At 46.2% G+C, this 16,979-nt stretch overlaps 1 protein-coding gene across 2 annotated transcripts; it reads left to right on the forward strand.

Annotated features, from left to right (window-relative positions):
• Positions 1-3,507: 3,507 nt before the first annotated feature.
• LOC128339804 (glycine N-acyltransferase-like protein 3) lies at positions 3,508-15,649 on the forward strand. 2 transcript variants are annotated; one of them, XM_053284232.1, is made up of 7 exons: positions 3,531-3,583; positions 6,535-6,595; positions 7,559-7,686; positions 8,626-8,733; positions 9,088-9,214; positions 10,996-11,119; positions 14,960-15,649. In XM_053284232.1, exons 3-7 carry the CDS (start codon positions 7,609-7,611, stop codon positions 15,408-15,410), a joined length of 888 nt encoding a protein of 295 aa, XP_053140207.1. In that variant the 5' UTR covers positions 3,531-3,583; positions 6,535-6,595; positions 7,559-7,608; the 3' UTR covers positions 15,411-15,649. The 2 variants fall into 2 exon arrangements, with proteins under 2 accessions (XP_053140208.1, XP_053140207.1); XM_053284233.1 differs by lacking the exon at positions 6,535-6,595 and having other exon boundaries at positions 3,508-3,583.
• Positions 15,650-16,979: the final 1,330 nt, after the last annotated feature.

A 16,979-nucleotide genomic window follows, 5' to 3' on the forward strand; every position in this document is an offset into this window, starting at 1 on the left:
GCGGAATTCATCTCCCCCCCCCCGCCTGAAAACCACCAGATAATTTGTGTTTGTGTAGTGCTTTCAGGGTGCAGGGCTACTGCGGCGGGGGGTGGGGTGCCATCACTGGGAGAAGAAACGCTGGCATTGCAGGGCATTAAAATGGCTTTCAATGCCCTTTTCCTACCGAGGGCAGGTGGAGCACTCCAAAAATGCACGATTGCACTTAGCATGCCCCTTCAAGATCATGGCCAATCAGAGGCGTATCTAGGGGAAATTGTGCCTAGGGGCAAGCCCTAAAATTGCTCCCGCACCCCGCTCCAAACATCTGACACCCATCTTTCAGATAACTTTACTACCAGTCAAGCTCATTAATCAACAAATCTTTTAATTTACAAAGAAAAATCCATTAAATTGTTAAGTCAAGATAAGAGACTTCAGAATCTTGACTGCAATCAAGATGGTCACACTTTAAAAAGCTGGGCTGCTGCTCTTCTGTAGTAACAATTTCCAGAGAGGGGCCATGCTGTCTGATGCAGTAAGAACACAAGAAGTCTTGTGGCACTTTCAAGATTAACTCACTTGTTGTAGCACAGGCTTTCATGGACAAAAAGTTTAGGCTACCATTGCCATGTTAGTCTCCACGGTGCTGCAAGACCTCCTTGTTTAATAAACTTTAACAAATACTTGGGGTGTTAACAGCCATGCAAGACAATGGAAGGGCTCAAAAAGCATGTGGTAAGCAGTGGCTTCTTTAAAGTTTTCCGTCATTATAACACTCAGCCATCATAAACTGTCAGGGCTAGTAGACTTGCTCTCTGTGTCAGCACATATTTCCTATGTTAGAGGTTGTTAATTTTTACTCTCAGTAGGTAAAAACAGCAGAGCACTGAGGAATGAGCACACACTCCAGTTACAGAGTGTGTGGCAGAGGATGGTTTAGTTGTTGCAGAAATCACATGGAGATCCTTGTAGAACTAAATACTAAATATTTATTGGTTAAATACATGTGGATAGGAAAGACCTAAACCTAATCTAAAGGACTACATAATGGATAGGTAAGGAGAGAGGGGAATGTTTCCTTCTGCTCTCTAGGAGGAAAGGAAGGATTGTGACTCAGCACAGGAAGTGTGGAAGAGTCAGATCAGGGGTCATAGAGTAGAGACAGGTAGAACAGTCAGGGAGACCCTTACTCACTATCTCTACTCCCAAGTGGTCATTAGGATAGTTGGTGCAAAAGGTCAATGCACTGGAACGCCATCTCCAACATCCGAAACCATCACAAGAGTGACAAAGTCACAGGAAAATGACCTGCAAGTCCAGAAGGACTGGCAAGACTAAGCTAGTACTTTGAGCTTAGTTTCTTTCATGATTACATATATCATATAAAACCATGTTCCTCCTTAAGTGGATGATTGGTTACCTTCATGACCATGCAATTCTGCATTTTCATGCATTTTTTTTAACCATTAGTGAGCAGTATTTAATACACCTGATGGAATTAATAGAGCTCATCTCAACTAGAATTTGGTCTTGAAACTGCTTGCTGCTGCCAAAAAACAACTCTGTAGGGTGCAAAGCGTGGTGGAAAAGAAGAAACCCCTCCCCACTTCAGCTTCCGAGTCAGGCAAGTGTGTGTGTGTGTGCGTGTGCGTGTGCACACCCAGGCAGGGGTCACTCGGAAAAACCCTCTTTCACTGATACTGATCAATGCCTTTTAATTGCAGTTTTTACACTTGAATCGAACAATATTGCACTATGTATGTTGATTGACTGATTGATTAAGTGCCATCTAGTCAGTGTTGACTCTTAGCGACCACATAGATAGATTCTCTCCAGGATTATCTGTCTTCCACTTGGCTTTGAAGGTCTCTCAGTGGTGCATTCATTGCTGTCGTAATCGAGTCCATCCACCTTGCTGCTGGTCGTCCTCTTCTTCTCTTTCCTTCAACTTTCCCCAGCATTAAAGACTTCTCAAGGGAGCTGGGTTTTTGCAGAATGTGTCCAAAGTATGATACTTCACAGGCAGATTCCAGTTGGTGTCAATTGGAGATTGTTGCTCTACGAGATCTGAGCTTAAGTATGGCGTCCCTCAAGGCTCCGTAATTTCTCCAATGCTTTTCAACATCTACATGAAACCGCTGGGAGAGATCATCAGGGGATTTGGAGCCGGGTGTTACCAGTACGCTGATGACATCCAGATCTACTTCTTCATGCCAACTTCTTCAGGAGCTGGCATATCCTCCCTAAATGCCTGCCTGGGCTGGATGAGGGAGAATAAACTGAAGCTGAATCCAGATAAGACAGAGGTACTTATTGTGCAGGTTCAGAACTCCAGAGACAATCTTGATCTACCTGTTCTAGATGGGGGTCATACTTCCCCAAAAGGAACAGGTCTGCAGTCTGGGAGTACTTCTGGATCCACACCTCTCCTTGATTTCTCAGGTTGAGGTGGTGGCCAAGGGTGCTTTCTATCAGCTTTGGCTGATATGCCAGCTAAAATCAATGACCTCAAAACAGTGGTTCACTTTCGTACTCCGTACAAAACAGTGGTACATTACTCATAGAGGTCATCAGAGGAAGTCCGTCTCCAGCTACCACCAATACGTTTGGTGGCTACACAGAGACGGGCCTTCTCAGCCACTACCCTGAGATTGTGGAATGCACTGCCTGCTGAGATACGATCCTCCCCATCTCTGGCAATTTTCAGAAAACACCTGAAAACCTTCTTTTCACCCAAGCTTTCCCAGCTTTTAAAAACTGTCTATTTTTTAATTTTATGGCTGTTTTTAAATTGTTGCATTGTTTTAACTTTTATATGTGTTTTAATTTTTTTTTATGTTAACCACCCAGGGATGAATGTTTGGGCGGTATAGAAGTTAAACAAACAAACAAACAAACAAAACAAAACAAACTACAGCATGGACATTACTGTTTATGTTCTTCCTTCCCTAATAGAAAAGGAAAGAAAGTGGGGAGACTGGAAAGAAGGAAGGAAATGGGCATATGGTTTCAACAGGAAAAAAGGAGGGCAGGGAAGGGAGGGGGCATCATTTGGTGCTTCATTTCAGACATCAAAAAATCATGAGCCAGCATGGAGTGTGAGAGCCTGAAGCAAAAAGTGCTTGTTCTTGAGAAAGATTTTCCTGGATCAATGAGCTTGACTGGAGTTTAGTGTCACACCTGTGTGAAGCATAGTCCTCCAGCAAGATTCTTGGCCTTTTCTCTACCACACCCAGCACTTGTGCTTCTCCTGTAGCTCCTTTAGCATCTCCTAGTGGGAGCGGCTGGGCAGGCAGACACTTTCCCCAAACCAAACACTCATCTTGCATTCTTTTGAAGAGAGCCCATCCCATCTTTATTCGAAGACTCAGTCAGTTTTTAATGTATTATATGGCTCCCATCTCACATGGTCCTGGGCTACAGACCAAGGTACAACTCTGTTAATCGTTTATTTATTCTAGGTTGATATATATCCTCCCCACAAGCAACAAAGTTCTGTAAAGAAACTTGGTTGGGCCCGACACTAAGAGGCTTTGTGTTGCTGTTTTGGCTTCTCATTGCTAACCTGTTCCTCTGACCAGGAAAACGTGGCTGACCACAGGTGAGCAGCTCACACTGTAAAATAGGGTTGTGCGGGGTTTTTTTTCTGTTTTGTTTTTGGCCCGAATCCGAAACACCCCAATTTTGTTCTTTGTTCAAAATCGGCCAATCCAAAACACCCCAATTTTGTTCTTTGTTTGAAATTGCAAAATTTGAATCTGAAACTTTTTGGATTTTAAAAACTGGCCCCAGGGAAAAACTAGTGGGTGGGGGTGGTAATGCCCAATAGGTAGAAACTACCACCCAAATTTCAGAGGAATTGGGCAAAGGGCTGATTTTTGGTAATTTTTTGAAGTATAGAATTTTTCCAATAGGGAAGAATGGAGGTTTCAGCAAAAGTATAGCTTCATGTTGAGGGGAAAGGGGTGGCCCAGAGCAGAGTAGGGTGGGTGATAGTGCCTAGTGGGGGCAAGGAAGCTGCCAGAATTATTTCAAAAGAATTGGGCAGAGGGCTGATTTTTAAAGAGGTAATGGAGTTTGCGCATCTGTAAAGTTCTTCCCCATAGGGAATGATGGACCTCCATAATTCCTGCCCCATAACTGCACTTGGGGGGCACCAGGGTGGCCCAGAGCAAGTGGTGGTGTAGAGCACATAGGGTGCCAACCACCCCCATGGGTTGCTAAACCATGGGGTACTGGGTTCTGTTGTCTCTGAGATGTTTGAGTGTAGATTCAGATTCTGTGGTAGCATATGAGAGTGGATTCATGGTATGTCATTGAAAATCTCATATGCTACCAGAGAATCTACACTCAGAACACCTCAGAAACAACAGAACCCAGCACCCCATAGGTTAGCAACCCATGGGGGTGGTTGGCACCCTATATGCACTACACTACCACTCACTCCCGGCCACCCCAGTGCCCCCCAGGTGGAGTTATGGGTCTTCTGAAACCTCCATTATTCCCCGGGGGGGGGGGACATTAAAGAAGGGTAAACTTCAACAATTCCTAAGAAATCAGCCCTTTGCCCTATTCCTTTGGAATCTGGGTTGTGGCAGGCACCCATTGGGGCACTGCCACCCAAACCACTGTTTTGCCCCACAGGGCCCCTTTCTGCCCCAAATCTGCCCCAAAGACGTGTCAACTTCAGAAATTCTTTAAAAATCAGCCCTTTTCCCAATTCCTTTGGAATCTGGGTGGCAGCAGGCACCCATTGGGGCACTACCACCTGAACCACTCTTCTGCCCCCAAAGCCCCCTTTCTGCCTCAAATCCACTCCAAATAACATCAACATCACACATCAACAACACCAGAGATTTGGAAAAAATCAGGCAGATTTCCAAAGGTCATGCACATCCACATCCCCCCAACCACCCAAAATGCAATTGATCTACATACAACAGTGTGAAACAACAACAATGAAATGCACACTGCCCCACTGGCCAATGAGGGTAAATGCACACTGCTCCACTAGCCAATGAGGGTAAAATTTACCCTTAAATAAAGGGAGCCAGTGTGGTGTAATGGCTAGAGTGCCGGACTAGGACCAAGGAGACCTGAGTTCAAATCCCCATTCAGCCATGAAACTAGCTGGGTGACTCTGGGCCAGTCACTCTCTCTCAGCCCAACCTACTTTTCAGGGTTGTTGTTGTGAGGAGAAACCTACCATAAGTATGTAGTACACTGCTCTGAGCTCCTTGGAGGAGAGCGAGATATAAAATGTAAATGTAAAAAAATGTAAATTTGCTTAAAAGGAATAAGGTGTGTTACAGACAAGGCCTGATCTATATACTAAATATGCTCATTAGCTAGTATATAAAATAGGTCTGGGCCAAGTTCTTTTATATTGGTGACCACGTTTGATCTGGAAACAAGGAAGAAAAGAGATCCAACCACTCAAAGATTCAATGGGCTTTATTGAGTATAAAAGAATAACAACATAATCTAGCAAGCAGAAAGCAGAGCACTCTATCAATATTGCTAACAGTATTTAAACAGAACATCCTAACCAGTACCAATATTCACCATGTGCCTAACTAACTTATGTGTGGGTAATTAAATCTTCCTAGATTCTAATACATTTCAGATACAGGCAGAAAAGAGGGGGGTGGGTTTGAGAGAGGCTGAGGCCTGGCATGGTTTGGAGTTAGTATAGGAAAGGAAGGGGGGAAGGAGAAGGGAGCAAGGAAGGATGGAGGGGATTCCAAGCTTGTAGGAGCAGCATATTTACCAGGCTTGAGAATGGTGGATCTTTCAGCTGAAGAGGAGAGACTGTAGCTGGGAGCAGTAACAGAGTGATGGTCTGGCTTCTGGTGGCCAAGCAGACAGTTTGCTCAGAGCGAGGCAGAGAGTGAAGGTGCCATGGCTGGGGAAAAGTCTTGACTTCTCACTGCGCAGTAGAAGTCACAGACAGTTCCTGTTCATGAGCAGAGTTCCTGAGCAAATCTTGCTGTAGGCACAAGATAGCTAGCGTGTGAGCAGAATGCCCGTAGGCACAGAACTGCTAAACTGCCATGTCCAGAGACTCCTTCTTATAGTGGTTCCATCCTTTGATGTCTTCTGGATCACAAAAGGTGTTTTTCTGCTATCCTCTGAATATTATCTTTTAATTACCAAAATTAGCTCAGGATATTTGGTCAGTCCAGAGAGATCTCTGAATCTCATCTTCTGTAAACTCTGTGCGCTCAGGAAGGGAGGGGAGGAGCATTGCCCAAGGCAAATCTGCATCTGAGAGCCACAATGGCATCTCCCCAAAAGGAGTTAAAATCAGCAGTTAGTGAAGGAATTGAGTTAGTTCTATTTGTGTGAAACATTATTTCTTGTGTACCTCTTCCTAGTGTTTTTCTTGTAATTGAAAACAAGAGAATATATGTGCGAGTAATTCAATACATTTAGCTAGGCAGACGCCTCAGTGAGGTAAGAATTTAAAGTCCACAGGCATTTTCTCTGTATCCATTTGGCTATGTTGAATTTCTATAGATAGCAACTGAGCTAATCACTTGGGCATTGCAGGGCCATCACTGACAATGGAAGGAGGAACTCAACAGGTCGGGCAAACCCTTCCACAGACATAGTGAGTCACATTTTTAGCATATGAAAGCTCAGGCCAAAGCCTTTGTTTCTTGTATATCCATTTTAGCAACACAATGCTATATTCCTCCTGCTCCACAGAGCAGTTGACCTGGGTGCCAGAGTTCAGGTATCATTTCATTTCTTGATATAAAATGGAGTCAGACACAGGCCTATATTTCTGAGTTGGTACCTCTGGTTCTGATATGTTATAAACCGTTCATAACAGGAGGCAATTGCCAGCAGATCAGCCCATGCTTTCGCTGGCCAATCTGCGGGCTGGAAGGGCTGGAAATTCAAACAGATGTCAAAACTCAAAATGGAGACTGAAGGAGAAAGACTTTTTGCGAGTGCAAAATGGAGTTCCAAAACAGCCGAAACAACAAAACGTTTTGTATCTGAAACAGGGACGTTCTGTTTTGGCTACAAAATTTTCTGTTTTGAGCATTGGGTGTATTGTTTTGGCTACAAAACAGCCAAAATGGCCTGTTTTGTGCACAAAACATTTTGTATCCGAAACGAAACGCACATCCCTACTGTAAAAGAGGGCCAGTGGTTCTAAACAGAACGATCTTGCCTACGGTGAGCATGGAAGGGTTGAGAAGGGACCATCTGTTACTGCTGGGAGCACAGGTTCTGTACCAATATGTATGTGTGTGCTGGCAAAGGGTTTGTTATTTCGGTGAGATAGGAGTTTGGGGATCCCTTCCCACAACGGGGATTACGGGGAAGCAGTAATCTCTCTAATCTTTGTGGTCTGTGTGCGGAATGAGTCGTGTTCTGGGCAGCAGCATCAAGACACGTGCATTCAGAGTGGGGCCTTCCTGATTAAAACTGAGCAGGATCTAAAATTAACTGCGTGGATGTCAAAAACCGTGTAAGTGTGCACACATGCAGACGCCTTAGAGGGAATGCTGTAGGGAAGTGCATAGGACTCTCACTTTCACTCTCTCTCACTCTCTTTCAGGTGCTTACCACAGGATTTCCCTTGCTATCTGCCCATCTGCCTCCCAAGCGATGCTGATCCTATCCTGTTCCTCCAAGTTGCAGCTGCTGGAGGGGATACTGCGGAAGAACCTTCCCCGGACCCTTCCGGTACTCTTGAGCCATGCATTCCTCCTAGCTGGGAACCTGCTTTAGTCAAGGGAAAGCAAAAAAGAAAGGTCCCTGTTCTGCAGGGTCTCCTATTAAGCTAGGACTGTGAGCCAGTCTCCTGTCAACATGCTACCCTGGGCTCCATGAATGAATGGGGGTGGGATAAAAACGTGATAGATAGATAGATAGATAGATAGATAGATAGATAGATAGATAGATAGATAGATAGATCCAACAGATAGGATTGGCTACAGCAGCTCCCTGATTAGTATACAAACTGGTGCCCAACCTGGGATTGTTGCTGTATATTGTATGAATTGGTCCTGCACATTCTGTCGGTTCTACTTTTTCTTCATTAGGTGCAGGGTTGGCCCATCCACTATGCAGAGCTCGGTGGTCGCTTAGGGCATCACTTCTTGGGGGTTCATAAACAGTGTCCAAATATAACACTGCCAATTATTATGTTGCTAGCTCTTGTATTGCACCTCTCTAAAGTACTGAACAATGATGTAGAAATGCAATATGTAATACTGCATCCTGCTCCCCAAAGAGTCTGAATCTTAACCCCAAAATACACAGTCCTCTTTGCTCATTGTACCTTATCCACATGGGTTGATCTTTCAACCTCATGAATGAGTAGTGTGTGGCTGAAGTTAAAGCCAGAGCTCAGCTAGAAGGGTGCCAAAATCAGCTAGAGGGGGCACCAAAATCAAACTTTGTCTAGGATGCCCAAAACCCTAGGGCTGGCCCTGATTAAGTGGCAGATAGGAATGTCCCACTCGAACCCATCCAGGCTGTGCTCTAAACCAGACCATACAGTGTAGGTTGATGCACAGGTCAACATCTGAACCAGACCCCCACTCCACGGATTCTCTCCCCACACATCTCTCCCTGCGCAGCAGCACTGCTACACCAGCTCTAACCTATTACTCTTGACAGGTCCATGGGGCAGTAATGAACATAAACCGTGGGAATCCAGCTGGTCATGAGGTGATTGTGGATTCCTGGCCAGAGTTCAAAGCTGTCCTGACCCGGCCTCGCAGAGAGGTATGGCCTTTGGGGCTCTTGGGAGTCATCTTATATGGGACTTTAGGATGGGTTGGGATGTAGAACTCTTCATAGTGAGCTGGGTATTGTCTCTAAACCAGGCCTGGTTGGAAAAAGGGAGACTAGGGGGTCTCATTTGGCATTAACAGCTGCCTAACATGCAGGCATTTAGGTGGCAGCATGTTCCCAATCACTTCATCCACACACTGGAAAAGCTTCATCCATTTAATTTTTGTGAGTCAGACAAGGATAGAAAGAAAAAAGACTGGGAACTCTAGAAGAAAGGGCTATGCTACTGGCAAAAAGCCTTTGCTTACGGTGAAATTACATACGACCGTTATGCCATTCTTTTAGGTTGCCTCAGATGACTTGAATATGCACGTCAACATATATGCAGCCTTTTATCGGGATTTTGATGTGTACCGGACACTGTTGCAGGACACAGATGCTGTCAACTGGGCCCAAAACCTCTATATTTTTGGTAACAGCAGGGGTCAACACCGCCACGTTGCATGACAGACATTACCAGACCCTAGTGATAGGCATTGTGCTGGGGTTGGGGGTGCTATATCATTCAGTCATTGAGTCTGCTCTGAGGAGTGCCCTGTGGAAACTGTGCTGCTGAGGCAGGCAAGGAGAGGAGAGCTGATCATGTGGTAGCAAGCCTGACCTGTCCCCTTAGCTAAGCAGGGTTCACCCTGGTTGCATAGGAATGGGAGACTAGAAGGGTGGGTGAGCACTGTTAGATATTCCTCTCAGAGGATGCAGCTGCTATGGGAAGAGCATCTAGGTGCCAAGCTCCCACCCTGGCTTCTCCCAAGATAGGGCTGGGAGAGACTCCAGCTTACAACCTTGGAGAACCCATTGCCAGTCTGTGAAGACACTGCTGGGCTAGATGGACCAATGGTCTTACTCGGTATATGGCAACTTCTATTTTTTAAGAGAGGAGAGCAGGTAGCAAGCCTGAGTTCCAAAGCTCTGGGGCAGCCTCAGAGAAGGCCTGGTCCAGAGTTGCCACCTAGGGAATACCTCACAGGTGTGCCATGACACCGATCTCAACTGAGACGAGAGCCTCAGTTGGTGAGCACACCAAGAATGACACATGTGGGCACCCAGCCTGCCCCACCCCCTGCCTGCTGCTACCACAGGTAGCAAGAGGGAAGCTGGTTACAGTAACTGAGTGGAAACCCCCCCCCCGCCGCCATGTTTTCTAGGGATGTATACGAAACAGAGTTTCAGTTTTGTGTCGAGCTAAAAAAAATGCAGACAGCCAAAAGGTTTTGTCAGAACAGAGACTGACCTGGTTGACCTTGAAATGTTTCAAGTGTTACAGCCATAGGGAACAATGGGTGAACCAGAAACACCCCATTGTTCCCCTTGGGTAACTCCTAGGGACACCAAAGTCGATTGGGTGGTAGGGCATGATGGGTGCTAACTACCACCCAGCCCACAAAAGAAATGGGCAGGCAGGTGATTTTTAATCCTTCCTCCCAAACCCCCATAGGATCACAAGCCAATCAGAAGCCAGTGCCAGGAAACCAACCAGGAAGGGGAAAACAGGCCTCCAAAATGGTGCTCGAAATGTCGAAATGTTTCAAATGCCCCCTGTCTGCTGACAAATGGGATGTAATTGTTTGTGTCTCCTGCACCTTCACTCTCTTTTCACATTATTTCCTGTCAAGCGAGGTGCATCCTTTCCTGGTTTTAGAGGTGAGCCAGGCCAGGGTCTTCCCCTAACTGCTGCCCCCTGAGTCAGTGTCACACAGAGAAGGTATGGCCAGTCTCAGGAAGAGGGCTGCATTTCTCCCGCTTCTTCTCAGTCAAAATAAAGTGGAGACACCATCAAGTATCATGTAAGATCCACAAATGCCCCTGAGGGGTGAGGCTGAAGCTGGCACCATCCTGTTCCCCTTCCCCCCTCCCTGCCAGCTGTGACAGTGTAAAAAGTTAGGTCAGGGTAAAAAGCAGGGGTGAGATTTTAGGACTAACAACATCTTTTAGTGTGCAGGGTTTGCTTTCTGGAAGCTTAATGTAATCTATTGGTGACCCTTGGGAATGTTTTGCTATCTACCAACTCCATCCTATACTCAACTTGTACATTTCTGTAAATAAACTGAATATTATAAAGACACCATAAGTCTTCGGGTATCTCTCCTTCAAGGGAAACCACAATCCAAGTAGCTCAACACCCACTGGAACTCCTCAGTACTTGGAGAATTGTGGGGTGGAGGGCATCTAATAACGTTTTACTGCCCTCTTTAGGTAACCAGGACGGGATATTGGAAGCCTCCCGAGAGGCCGCTGCTGTCAAGCAAGTGCAGTTTTCAGCAGACTCCTGCATCACCTGCTGCATGTATCACGATCCAAACAAATACCCTGAATATCGGTGAGTGTTGCTCTTGCTATCCCCCCTTTTCCACTTGAGGCACTGACTAATCTTTGGTGCTTTCTAACTGGAGAATCTTCAGGTGCTCATGGTCAAAGGTGACATTTCCACCTTAGCCTGGTTGATCATGGCGGTAAGAGTCAGGGCCAAAGAGGTAGCAGATATGTCCTGGACAAGAGAAAGAATGTCATCCAAGAGGGAGTTTGAACTGGATTCATCGAATAGCAGGGTGGGGACTGAGCACAACTGAGTGAGGAGCCAAGAGCAATTTGGCACAGGAAGACAGGCACAAATCCTTCAACCATGGTCAGAGGGAAGGCAAAGTCCCACCTTAATTTCCAGGGAGCTTTTATGCATTTATTATTTGTTTTATTTACTCATAATATTTATATACTGCCCACTTCTAATGTCTCTAGATGGTTCACAACATGAGGTTTTAGTCCTGGGCTCCCTACAAAGGGAAAATAAAACTGCCTATAAAGGGGGAAAGATTCCAATTATTAGGGCTGACTGTGATATGGGATCAGCATTCCCTGCAGAGGAAAGTGCACAAGAACACAGGCACAAATTCTTAAACCATGGACAGAGGAATGGCCAAGTCCCATTTTGATTTCTGGGGGGCTTTTGGTCCTGGACTTCCCCATAAAACTGCCTACAAAGGGCAGGGCCGCATTAAGCTAGTGCAGGATCTTTAGCATATGTTATGAAGGGGCCCCAAATTAAAAAATGCATATAAATATTGAAACATAAATTATGGTTGTATGATGTATGATTGAAAGTATATCATTTTTAGACACTTCCCCATCATTGAATACAACTGTTAGCATTATTTATTCCTTGACATTGCAAGCAAACAAAACCACGTTGTATCAGCCCTGAGGCCAAGGCTTTTTGTGCCATGAAACAATCCTGGCCAACATAAGACAGTGGCAGGGGGAGAGCAGGTAAAACAGTGGGCGAGGCATCCTCACTAATCTAATGGGCAGAAAAAGGTTTGCAACTAATAATAACCCCAAACTGACCTTTGCTTTGCAAACAACTTTGCAAAATGTCTCCCACCCCTCTTTTGTGTTCAATAACCCTCACGCAGACAGGAGTCACCACGGCAGGAGCCGGAGGGCTGAGCCCACTTCTCAGCAGTGCACGCTCTTTAAGTTTCCCCACGCATACCTGGTACGCCCTGCAGCAGCCCCGGCTCTTCAGATTCGTTTCGGGGGGTGGTTAGTGGGTTCGGTTCAGCACACAGGCAGCAGCACACCCTGCGGGAAATGGCGGCGGCGGGGGTGGTGGCGGCGGGTAGGCAGTTAGTGGCACGCTCTCTTTGTGAGCATACACAGAAGCATGGCCTTGCGTGCCTGAGAGAGAAGGCCCACGGAGTAGCTATGGACGACAAACAAGCGTACGTCGGTTGTCATTGTCATAGTCACTGAATCATATAGGAGGTTGTGCAGGCCCCGCAAGCATGAGGAGGGAGGGAGCGTGCGCGGGGTGGGTTGCCTGCACCTATCAGCCCCACAAGAAGAAGCACATGGGCAACGGGCAGGCAGGCAGCCAGCCAATTGGAATCGGGCAGTGACCAACTCAGGACTTGGGAGAGAATGGGTGGCAGCACCAGGCAGCGAGGAGAGAGGCTGCACGAGTAGTAGAGAGCAGAAAGAAGAGGGGCAGTTCAAGCTGGACGTGTGGGGCCCTCAAAAACGTGGGGCCCGTAGCAAATGCTACATTTGCTACTACATTAATCCGGCATAGACAAAGGGGGGGAAGCTCCAATTAGGGCTGAGGTGTGATATGGTGTGCATTCACAGCAGGGGAAAGTTTCATCTCTTTCTCCCCACTCATAGTTATGTCTGCTTGCATGAAGAAGAATAGAAGCCACTCCCTGATCTCATAAGGGAAAAATGTCTGCATCTCACTCCCTACCAAAAAGATAAGATGGGATGTTGTGAGGCATTGATGGTTTCTTGAAAAGGATTAGTCTAGCAGTCATTGTTAGCTTTGTAACAACAAAGAATAAACCTGTATATACAGAAACTGCTAACCTATGACTACCAGATGCTGGGCACAAACAACAAGCGATGTCTGTTGGCTTCATGCTGTGGAACATAGGAACATAGGAAACTGCCATATACTGAGTCAGACCATTGGTCTATCTAGCTCAGTATTGTCTTCACAGACTGGCAGTGGCTTCTCCAAGGTTGCAGTCAGGAATCAATCTGAGCCCTATCTTGGAGAAGCCAGGGAGGGAACTTGAACCCTTCTGCTCTTCCCAGAGCGGCTTCATCCCCTGAGAGGAATATCTTGCAGTGCTCACACATCAAGTCTGCCATTCAGATGCAACCAGGGCAGACCCTGCTTAGCTATGGGGTCATGCTTGCTACCACAAGACCAGCTCTCCTCTCCTGTGCTTGCAAGCTTCCTAGGGCTATCCAACTGGTGATTATTAGAGCAAGAGTTGGCAGCCTATACCAGGTGGCATGCCAAGCCCATCAGCCACACCCCTTAGGCTGACATCAGGGTGAGACCAGCCAACCTCCTCCCCACTAGGGTTGCTATATCCTGGCTTTCCAAATCTGGGTGTCTAATCTGCGTGTTATGTAAATTGGCTTGAAAATAATTTTGCATATGCAGATTAGCAGCTGCACTTTCCAGGTGATTTCTATTTGCTCTGGATATCTACCAACAATAGTTGGGGAATATATCTTTGACTGACCCTTATCCTTGACATATTAACAGCAGCAATAGAACCAAAAAAGTGCACAGCTTTTTAATTAAGGCTGCAATTCTGTACACACTTATTTGAGAGAAGATCTAATTGAAACCAAGGGTGCTAGAAGGGCTAGAGCTTAGCTTTAAAAAAAAGAAAGAAAGCTGAAATCCAGGCAAATCCAGGTGAGCTAAGCAATCTGGGTGAGATGCTTAAAATCCTGGTGATACCCAGAATTCTGGAGTGGGGGGGGGGCATGGCAACACTTTAAGGCCAAAGTCCAGGGACTCCACACCCCTGGAGACCTCCAAATCCTCTTTAGACTGTCCCGGGGATGTGTGGTTGCTGCTGTCCGGCACTATGCCGGGTGGCCGAGTGTGATTATGATCTGTGCTGGGTGCTTTAGAGGGGTGAGTGGGGAAAGAAATATGTGGGATGGGAATATGTGAAGTTGTGTGTTGAAATGTTTCTGCTAATGCATATTTGCATAAATATGCATGTTTTATATTCTTACGTTCTTGTGAGTTCAGTAGCTGTCTGTGCCCTCAAGAATCCATGTGTTTTTGTCACGGTAAAAATACATGGTAAAAACCCACAGTATTTTTTGTCATGGTGTGTGTGTCTAGGTGATTGATGCTTAACTTGCGGGGGGCAAGTGGGCTCCAAAGGCACCACTGATTTCTCTAGCTGGGAAGCTTGTTTTTTCCAGGAAGCAAACCTGCCAGCCAGCGAGCTGGCAGCTGGTTGGAAGACGCTGAGGAAGCACATGGGGAAGAGGCAAAGGAGTGGTCTCTCCTCACACTGGTGTCCATTTACTTCCTGTGCACCTCCTCAGCCTCCCTCTGTGCCATGAAGAATCACCTCGCACGCCACGCTTGGCAAAGGTGCAACCAGGGGTTGCCAATCCCTGCATTAGAGTGTCGAAATGGAGGGACCCCCTTTCTAGCCAATTCCTATTTCGATTGTTGTTTTGGTTCTTAATCTGCTTTTCAATACAAAACAGGCTCAAAGGAATTTACACAGCAAAAGGAATGAGGAAATGATTCCCTGTCCCCAAAAGGCTCACCATCATGTTCTTCTCTTTAGCTCTCTTCCCATTTCTTTGCAGTATGACTCTTATCTCTCTGCTCTTCCAGGCTGGATCCTGGCTTCACACTCTCCTCCTTGAATAGCTCCCATGTTGATCTACTGAATGAAACGTGGCACTATGGGGGCAATGAACAAAGCCACAGGTACCTGGCCAGCCTGGTGAGACACTTTCCCAACGCCTGCATCCTGGATGTCAACGGTCTCCCCATCAGCTGGAACCTGATGGATCCTTTTGGTGCAATGGTACATGGCTACACCCTTCCATCCTACCGTCGCAAGGGCTACTTAACTGTGGTGACAAAAGAACTAGCCATTCAAGCCCATGCAGCTAGCTACCCTGTGTATGGCCATGTGGCCCTGGATAATAACCGCATGCAGAATGTGCTTGAAAAAATGCGCTATCAGAGACTACCTGAGTTGTGTCATTTCTGCTTGCACTTTGTAAAAGAAGAGAATATCAAGGATTTTCCATGGGCCTCCAAGCAGGCACCCATATGATATCGGCCTCTCAGAGACTCCAGGGATAGGCTGCCAACCAACCTCCATGAAACAAAGGGAGAGAAAGGGAGACCTGTGCTGACAGCTCTTCACCCTTTCTTTCTATGAACAATTATCCTTCCTAGTGATTCTCCTTTCTTTTCCTCTTTGTTGTGTCTTGACTTTACCTTTAGATTGTGAACCTGAAGGCAGAGGCTGATGTCCAGAGTACGTTACACTTGAGTAGCCCTATTGAAATTAAGTAGACCATTAGAGTAACAACTGAGTAATACTACTGAGAAACCTCTTTTGGATGTCAACCTTTGGGAGAATTGGGGGGGAGGGGGGTATGGCCTAATAATTTCAGGTAACCAATAAATAAATATATATCAATATCATCTGGCATGAGTTATCACCATTCAAAGAATGCCCCCTGTTCATCGGGGACCTTTTTGAAATTTTGAATTAGGATCATACTACCAATGAGGTAAAACCAGCAGTCTATCTAGCTCAGTATTGTCTTCACAGACTGGCAGTGGCTTCTCCAAGGTTGCAGGCAGGAATCTCTCTCAGCCCTATCTTGGAGAAGCTGCCAGGGAGGGAACTTGAAACCTTCTGCTCTTCCCAGAGTGGCTCCATCCCCTGAGGGGGATATCTTGCAGTGCTCACACCTCAAGTCTCCCATTCAGATGCAACCAGGGCAGACCCTGCTTAGCTATGGGGACAAGTCATACTTGCTACCACAAGTTCAGCTCTCCTCTCCAAGGAAAGGAGATATAAATATTACAGTAGTAGTAGCAGCAGCAGTAGTAGTAGTACAGGTCTAATTTGCAGGAGCATTTATTCTACATCTACCTGTACAGGCCTAATTTGCAGGAGCATATTTCTTCAGGACAACATCATCAGGAGAAGGCATAACTTCCCAAAATGTCTGCCTGAAGGTAGTGATGGGCTGGATGAGGGATAACAAACTGAGACTGAATCCAGATAAGACGGAGCTACTTATGGTGCGGGTAGGGAACTCAAGAGACTATTTTTATATGCCAGTTCTGGATGTGGTCACACTTCCCCAGAAGAAACAGGTACACAGTCTGGGAGTACTTCTGGATCCAAACCTCTCCCTGGTGTTCCAGGCTGAGGCGATGACCTGAGGTGCTTTCTATTAACTTTGGTTTCCGTTTTTTGAGATAAATGACCTCAGAACAGTGGTACATATGCTGGTAATCTCCAGACCTGACTACTGCAATGCACGCTATGTGGGCTGCCTTTGTATGTCATCCGGAAATTGCAGTTGGTACAGAATGCGGTAGTCAGGTTGGTCTCTGGGTCATCTAGGAGACCCCATATTACTGCTACACTAAAAGAGCTATACTGGCTCCCAATCAGTTTCCAAGCAAAAGACAAGGTTTTGGTTATAACCTATAAAGCCCCAAACAGCTTAGGCCCTGGGTATTTAAGAGAATGTCTTCTTTGCTGTGAGCCCCACCACCCATTGGGATAATTCGGAGAGGCTCTGGCAAACTGGAGTTTGGAATGAAAGAAAAAAACTGGAATGAAAATTGGAATGACACCAGGGAAGAACCGACCTTG

This window comes from Hemicordylus capensis, chromosome 1 (assembly GCF_027244095.1).
Source record: "Hemicordylus capensis ecotype Gifberg chromosome 1, rHemCap1.1.pri, whole genome shotgun sequence".
Classification (NCBI taxonomy): Eukaryota; Metazoa; Chordata; class Lepidosauria; order Squamata; family Cordylidae; genus Hemicordylus; species Hemicordylus capensis.

Bases quoted from the DNA above. Each gene is read 5' to 3' on its own strand.
- LOC128339804 (XM_053284233.1), top strand. From the start codon at position 7,609: ATGCTGATCCTATCCTGTTCCTCCAAGTTGCAGCTGCTGGAGGGGATA. The intron at 7,687-8,625 runs GTACTCTTGAGC...TACTCTTGACAG, and splicing joins ACCTTCCCCGGACCCTTCCG to GTCCATGGGGCAGTAATGAA. The intron at 8,734-9,087 runs GTATGGCCTTTG...CCATTCTTTTAG, and splicing joins TGACCCGGCCTCGCAGAGAG to GTTGCCTCAGATGACTTGAA.